Source organism: Coturnix japonica, chromosome 1 (assembly GCF_054131305.1).
Source record: "Coturnix japonica strain WE chromosome 1, WE-NBRP24, whole genome shotgun sequence".
Taxonomy (NCBI): Eukaryota; Metazoa; Chordata; class Aves; order Galliformes; family Phasianidae; genus Coturnix; species Coturnix japonica.
In genome coordinates this window covers 19482949-19491088 of record NC_140663.1, presented here as the reverse complement: position 1 = coordinate 19491088, position 8140 = coordinate 19482949, and the positions used below count along the sequence as shown (strand labels likewise).

General features: G+C 41.2%; 1 protein-coding gene across 1 annotated transcript; it reads left to right on the top strand.

The window, feature by feature from the left end:
• The first annotated feature begins 385 nt into the window (after positions 1 to 385).
• HYAL4 (hyaluronidase 4) lies at positions 386 to 7389 on the top strand. The gene is given in 9 exon segments (XM_085542326.1): positions 386 to 2281; positions 2283 to 2351; positions 2353 to 2441; positions 2444 to 2587; positions 2590 to 2655; positions 2658 to 2720; positions 2723 to 2808; positions 2810 to 2937; positions 5205 to 7389. Coding segments are annotated over 9 exon segments (855 nt in total). The 5' UTR covers positions 386 to 2159; the 3' UTR covers positions 5293 to 7389.
• The last annotated feature ends 751 nt before the right edge of the window (positions 7390 to 8140 follow it).

Below are 8140 nucleotides of genomic sequence, written 5' to 3'. Positions count from 1 at the left end.
CCACAGCAAATGTTTCTTCTGCTTGCCATGACTTTGCCTGCAAAAATCAAATGTACAGGCCCTGTGTGGGAAGGTCTCACTGAAACCTACTGTGCATCTCCCAGGGTTGTGCCCAGCCCTGCTGCCCACACCTCCCACTCCAGGCAGGAACAGAAGGGGAGCAGAGGGGCAGGATGTGGCACAGTGCTCACAGGGCAAACTTAATACTGCAGTTTAAAACTGCAAGCTGCTATTCAAGCAAAAATAATTGTAGTGTTTTGCTGCCCTCTGGCAGGATTTTCTTGCAGCTCTGATTCTCTGTGAAATCCAAGCGCGGTGCTCAGTGATGGTGCTGAGCAGGAAGGACATCAGATGACCGTCCTGAAACCATCCATAGCATATTACAAGTACCTAGGTTGCCTTAGACATTGATGCGTTGTGGTTTTTGTTTTATTTATTTATTTATTTATTTTTGGTTTGTTTTTTTTTTTCCAGGTACCTGAAATTAAGTTGTGGTAGCCCTATCCTAAAATAGCAAGGAAACAGGAGTGTGGAGAGGTCTACAAAAGTACCTCAAGTACACAGATATATCTGATTGATTTTCTATTTTCTGGTTTGAGATAAGGAGAGGATAACACTTACCTGGTATGAATGCACTTCCTGCTCCCAGTAGTACATGTAACCATCTGGCTGCCCATGTGAAACCCAAGGTTCACACTTCCAGTGAGTCACAGTCCCAGAAGAAATGAAGAGATAGGCAAGGAAGATGGAAGAGGTGGGTCTCAAATGCAAACCCATGATCATCTGTGATACCTGGTTGTATGGCTGTGCAGGATGCCCTCAGAGTTTTGAACACAGAGGAAGCCTGGGGTTGGAGGATGCATAAAAGGAAGAAGGTGACATCTGTTCTAATGGGAAAGCGAAGCAGAGGAAGCTGTGGCAGTGCTAGCCACACAGGGAGGCTCACTCTCTCTATGTACCTTTGACATGTCTTTACAGCAAAAGTCACTTACTGTGCGCATCACAGAGAATAGACACAAAGACACTATTACAGCTTAACAATCTATTACTGTACAGACGTACCAAACACTGTAAGCTCTTTGTGGTTTTTATACTCTTTTGTATTACACTCAGGCTCACTGATCTATTGGAGTCCAAGCATACCAATAATCAGATGCTGATTTTTTATTTAATTATTTTCTGATGGGTTGATTGGGATCTCCATGGTTCCCCCTCTTTCTCTCACTTTTTCTCTTTTCCTCCATCCTTCTTATATACACATATTTTGCTCTTTGCCTGGTTTCTTTCTGGACTAACGCAAACATAAAAAGCAGTGATCATGTGACTAATGATTTTGTTCATGAAAGTGGTCTCAGGCTTTGGCATCAAAGTCCACATTGCACAATGCAGTGCAGTGCAGAGCTATCACAGCTGGTCTGGAAGGCACTAGCTCAATGTGATAGTGCAGCCAGGCTAATAAATAGCTCAGAGCAAGCTTTCATGGATCTGCTTTATTGCTGTCAGGGGTCTGAACTTGCATCCCTTTATGGTACTGCACAGTAACAATGAAATACGTATGCTTGTTTAGAGCTATTTGGAGTATCTCTGTCTGACACTGCACTAGACAGGTCAGGGGCATTCACAAAGCTATGAAGACGGTGATAGAAGCTAAGGTTTGATTTTATAGTTGCCCTTATTACTTCGAGAGCTTGAAAATAAGAAACCATTTATCTATCCATCTTTTCAACTATATAGTCCCAGCCACTAAAACACCCTGGGACCCACAGGATGGTGATCCTTAGTGATTTCAGTAAGATCTAAACTGATGAGACAAGCTGATGCACAGACTTACTCTGGGGTACCACATCTGAAAATCTATCCCTTTGTATGAATTAGCTTGTGCCTGCTTTGTTTATTCTATATTTCTTAGCATGGTAGACACAGCTATATATGGAGTAAGTATTGATGCCTCTTCTGTTATGTTTTACAAACTAGAAGATCTGTGTAATGTTGTCTTTTAAGTCATAAAGTACTGTCTGAAAATGGGATACTATTAAGCATTACACACATTTCAGCCCCTGACTTGAATGTGCATAACACTCATCTGGACTTCTCTTGCTGCAAAACTAGTCTGACCACCAGTTCTGGAAAAGAAACATTTGATGGCTGCCCAATAGACAATGAAAGGCTTCTGCAGCCCGAGATACAACCTAGTGCTGAACCTGAAAATGTTTTATATGACTGGGAGCACATTAACTAAAGCAAAGGGGAGGATCTTCAACATGTTTATTTTAATGAGCTTGGTTATATCCCTGGTATGCACCACAGGAAATTGCTGTTAATGGTGGCCTACCCCAGATCTTCTGTTTTCAAACATCTGGAGAAAGCCAGCTGTGATATTAACTATAACATTCCAGCTAAGAACTTCTATGGATCAACAGCCATGGACTGGGAGCACTGGAGACTCAGTGGGCCTACAACTGGGATGCAGAAAGTGTTTACAGGAGAAAGTACAGAGAATTCATTTCTGACATGGAAGAGAATATTTCAGCAGCTGACGCTGAACATTTAGCCAAACTTTCCTTTGAAGAAAGTGCAAAACCTTTAATGGGGAAACAATCGCAATAGGAGTAGAAAACAAGCCAAAGGTCATGTGGGGTTATTATTTATACCCTGACCATATAATTACAATTTCTGTGATCAGAACTGCACTGGTTCCTGCCCAGAGAGTGAAGCTTTGAGGAAAATCAACTTTCCTGGCTCTGGGATAGAAGTGCATCCTTGTATCCTTTCACTGGCATTAATAACTTGGAAACATTAAATCTTTTGGCATTTTTCTCAGCTTCGAGCTGATGAATCCATAAGGATTTTCTCCATGACATCCCCAGGTTATGCCTTCTCCATATTTGTGCATAGTTGTCTAGGTTATAGAGAAAACCTTTGTTATTGCTATTTGTTGTAAGCTCTTGCTGGAACACTGTGGGCTTCATTTATGTTCAAGCCATTCTTGCAGGTAGTACACTGAGATGGAAAACCTCCACCTTGAGCCAACTCTGCTAGTTGTATCCATGCTTAAAGAGCTCAACATTTTGAAGAAAAAAACGCAGCCTAAAATACTTTTCTCTTTAGTTCATCACTATGCTATACTCAAACATGCATTTGAATGGATTAAAAGGATTTCACCAATCTGATGTAGTATGCAGGAGGAAGTTAATACATTAATCCTCTCTGATGTACTTTCTTCTGCTCAGGTATGCAATCACTAACTAATCCCCAGATAGCTGCCCTTTTATAGAAAAGAAATTGAGGAAAAGATGTTACCAGCCTGTTCACTGTTACAACTTAGAAAATTGCTCAGGTTTGATATTGAAACCAGGAGCCTTTCTGCATTTCTCCATCTCAAAACATGTCATTTATTTTCACTCCTACCTTGGGATAGAAAAATAGTGCACCAGAAGCAATGAGTACTGCTCTCATCAGCTCAAGTACACATAAATATTTCCAAGAGCAATGCCTTAATGCAGTTCTTCTTTACTTAATTGTGGACAGCCACTCAAAAATTCCATGAAGACAGCAGATTTTGTGTGAAAAAGCAGCAGAACCCTTCTGTTACAACCCTGGTTTCATTCTCCTGCTATACCAGCAGGTCTCAAATTGTGTATTTCAGAGTTGAGTAAATGAGCCATAATCACTTTTTAAAGGCCATTTTCAGCTCTTCAGCAAAGTACATAGCAGCTAAACTGGGAATAAGAATTTACTCCCTCTGTTAGGTCCTATTACTTCTCTAAAATTGCCATCACCTGCTACAGTTCAGTTGGAATGCAGGTGCCTTTCCTTTGCTGAAGACCTGGCTTTGGGCCTCTTTGTGTGTTGTGAGGCAATGTCCTTGTTATCTGTTGGGGATGGGAAAGGATCTCAAAACAAAGGTAGGGCATTGTATATCTGGATAGGGCCGGGGGAGAGGAGCAAAACCTACCATTAATATACATTCTACGGTCATCCACAGGTTGTATTATTGATTTACTGAGTATAACAGCTGAATCAAGTGGCAGACTATGGAAAAAATGCAGTTTACATCTGGACAAAACATAGTGATGATGGAAAATACTATTTTGTACCTCTGGCTGTCTGTGCCATCTTCTCCTTGGGCAATTATTTTGAGTTAGGGAGTTTCCTTTCTAAAACCTATCTACTTTCTTGACCTAACTATGACAGATGTGGATTGCTCAGGATGTCAAGAACTGCTGCAGGCTGGTGTTTAACTCACTTACACCCAGTTTCTGCCCTTTTTTTCCCCTTAAGCAGCCAATTCCCGTGAACCTTTTCTATTTTATGTAACCCGGTCTTCAGCCTCCCTTAAAACTGTGGTGACATCTAGGGATTCACTTGTGTATCAACAGTCTTTCATCTTCAGTGCTTGTGGCACAGTGTTTTACTTGTTGCTGATCCTTAATTACTGGTCAAATTGGGGATAAAAAGATCCATGCACCACATGCTCTTAGGGCCTGCAATTTAAGTAAAAAAACACAGTGAAAGACATCATTTTGAAACAAACACACAAAGAGCATGAAAACTCAAATTGGAATTATTAAGACTTTCCAAGTGCTGCATTTCCTCTTTCATTTAATGTTGTACAGTGCCAACATTCCCCCTCCTGTAGTGTGTGCCTTTTTACAGTAACATTTTCTAAGATTTTTTATAAGAAGCTGTGAGCTTCTAGGGCAAGTACTATGAACAGTGCATGCCTTTGGAATTACAGCTTTCAAATTGGAATGGGACCGGAAAACAGCTGATTACCAGAGCAGAATGGCTCCCTCCTTCTCCTTATCAGCAAAAACAGAATTGATGGAATGCTTCTGGGAATTCTTGTGTTAAGATTCCCTCTTTAATTAGAAGATTTTAGTTGGTTTTAGTAATGATGAGATGTCAAATAATTACAATTACATTTTGCATCAAAGTGAATTAAAATGCACTCTTTTCCCAGTGTTTATTCACTTGCTTATTACCAACATCTTAGGCTGTATCTGCTTGCAAGAATCAACTTATATTTAATAATCTTTGTACTCTAGACAGCAAATCTTGAGCCACAATACAAATATAGTTTACAGGAACCAGTATAGAAAGAAAACAGTAAAACAGCGGACCGATACATAAATAAACATTGGATTGCTTTAGAAAGCCTGTGAAATGCTGAGTTAGCCTGACAGTGATCTCTTTACACTGTAACAAGATCTTATTAACACTATTGGAGAAAGTGCTGCCTTGGGAGTGCCAGGTATTGTTATTTGGAGAGAGATGAATTTAACTTTGTAAGGTAAGCCTGTGCCTGAATTAAATGCAATGTGTAAGATCCTTGTTTTATCTTATTAAGTAGACACTAAGTGCATCAGTTCAGCACCAGCACTGTCTTTGTTCTCTCCCAGTAAGGATGACCATGAAACATGCAATTCTTCCTGGCCATCATAGTTGTGTGTAGGAAAGCCAAGCAATTCATGGTAAGGAAAGAAGCCAGCAACTAATAATAGGCATTCAGTAAGACAGTATTTATCATCTTGGTCAGATTCCTTTCCAGTTGTAGAAAACATCAGAAAATCAGCTGGAGCCTGACTGGCCCATCAGTTAGGTATAAGAGCACTGCCCAGCAAGGTGTCTGATTATGGAATTCTATTTGTGTTTGTGCAGGCAACCGAAATGAAGAAGGCTGCTGAGATTAGGTGGAGATGTTTTGTATTAGATGATATCAGACCTAGCCACAGTAAACTCGGAGACTGATGTCTGAGGTGCCAACATGTCCTGGAGCTTTCAGACAATCACATATCAGATTTTGTCTGGAGAAAAGAATGTGTCCTTACAGCTGTATGAAGTGGGTGTTCTGGGCCAATTTTCTGCTGGCAGATAGTAAAGAAAACCCAGCCAGCATCAGAATGGATGGCTGAAAGTAAGTGTTCAGTTATCCTCAGCAAATTCAATTGTTCTGCCCAACCCTTGTGAATATTCAGCCTGGGTTCTGCCAGCACTGTGAAGCAGCACTCAGGCAATGGATGAAGTATTCAAAGATTTGAGAGAGCCCTAATGAGGAAGTAGTTGCAAGTGTGTACCCAGAGAGGGGTTGATGGCTAAATGTCCAAACAGAGATTAGTCACAAGCAGTGTCCCAAGCAGGTCTGTACTAGGACCAGTGCTCTTTAACATCTTCATCAATTACATTCACAGTGGGATTGAGCACACTATCAGCAAGTTTGTGGACAACACCAAGCTGTGGGTTGCAGCTGACATGCCTGGGGGATGGGATACCATTCAGAGAGATCTAGACAGGCTGGAGCAGTGGGCCTATGAGAAGATCTTGAGGTTCAACAAATCCAAGTGCAAGGCAACCCCCAATGTCAGTACAAATTGAGGGATGTAATGATGGAGCACAGTCCTGCCAAAAAGGTCCTGGGAGTACTGGTGGATTGCAAACTGGACATATGCTCTCACAGCCCAGAAAGCCAACTGCATCCTGGACATCAAAAGTGTGGTTAGCAGGGTGAGGGAGGTGATCCTGCCCCTCTACTCTGCACTTTAAGGTCACATCTGAAGTACTGCATACAGGAGAGATGTGGACATGTTGGAGTGTGTCCAGAGGAGGGCCACAAAATTATCTAAGGGATGGAAAATCTCGGCTACAAGGACAGGCTGTGGGAGCTGGGGCTGTTCGGTCTGGAGAAGAGAAGGCTCTGGGAGACCTGAGAGTGACCTTTCAGCATCTAAATGGAGGCTGTAAGAAAGAAGGGGACAGATTCTTTCACAGGGTCTGCTGGGACAGGACAAGGAAATGGTTTCAAACTAAAAGAGGGGGAGATTTATACTGGATATAAGGAAGATACAATAAGAATGGTGAGGCACTGGAACAGGCTGCTTGGAGAGGTGGTGGATGCCCAGCCCATGGAGAAGGCTGGTCTGGCTGGACCAAGCTCTGAGCAACCTGATCTAGCTGAAGGCATCCCTGTTCATTGCAGGGGAGTTGGACTAGATGACCTCTAAGGGTCTCCTACGACTCAAAGGATTCTATGATTCTATAATATCTGTATTTGAATCCTAAGAGAAAGAAGCCTTAAAGGACCAAGGATTCACTGTGAGAACAGAAAGATCAAATGATGATGTGGAAACAAACGCAGAAACATTTTGTCTGCTGTGAGGAGGGTTTTGCAACTCCTAGCAGCTTTTAATTCTTCAAACATATGCTGTTATCCTCCTATCTAACCTCGGTGATTTGTTGTCACAACAGCTATTTCAAACAAACGATTGTAAGGTGAATAAATGCTACGTTAATGGAACATTTGATGGCAAGTGAGAAAAACTTCCTTTTTTCCTTTTTGACAGAATAGCTTTGCAGAATGAAATACTTTAAATTCCTTTTAAATGAAGGGGGACTGAGACTAGAACAGAACCAATCAATGAGAAATAAATTGAGTTTAGAATGATTGTTCTTTAAAAGAAGAAATAAATAAATGAAATTCAGACTTTATCTTTCAGAGAATAAATGTTTTCAAAAGCACTTTTCTGATAGTGAAGAAAAGGAGAAATATTTTGATTAACTTTTGTGGTTATTTTTTTGGATGGAAGTATTTTTTTTTCCAAAAAAATACAGTTTGTTAAAATTGAAGTGCTGATTGGTGTGGAATTTTTAAGGGACAGGGCCTGAGGGAATGGCATGGGGCTGTGTCAGGGGAGGGTCAGGCTGAGGATCAGGAAAAATTTCTTCACCAAGCAGATGGTTGAATCCTATTTCCTCTTTAAGCAGTTACTTGCCCTTGCAAGAGACATTAAAACTAAGTGATCTTTAAGGTCCCTTCCAACTCAAGCCATTCTGATTCTATGATTGAGATATATGCATGGCTTTTGTTTTGTTTTGTTTTGTTTTATTTTTTGACAGCCAGAAGAAGACCTGAAAATCCAAGTTTCCCTGAGCACCGGAAGGCAACCAGCAAAGCAGAAACCAGTACAACAAAGTCAGGCTTTCAGCTACTTGAGAAGTACTTGAGGTGTGATCACCTGTCACCCGCAGGATGGTACAATGATGTGGTATTTTCCAAATCAAAGCAGGTTACCCTACATATATGCTGAATCTGTTGTCATTGGAATAACTGAACCAGCTTATGACTCTTTTGCTGGCATCCCTC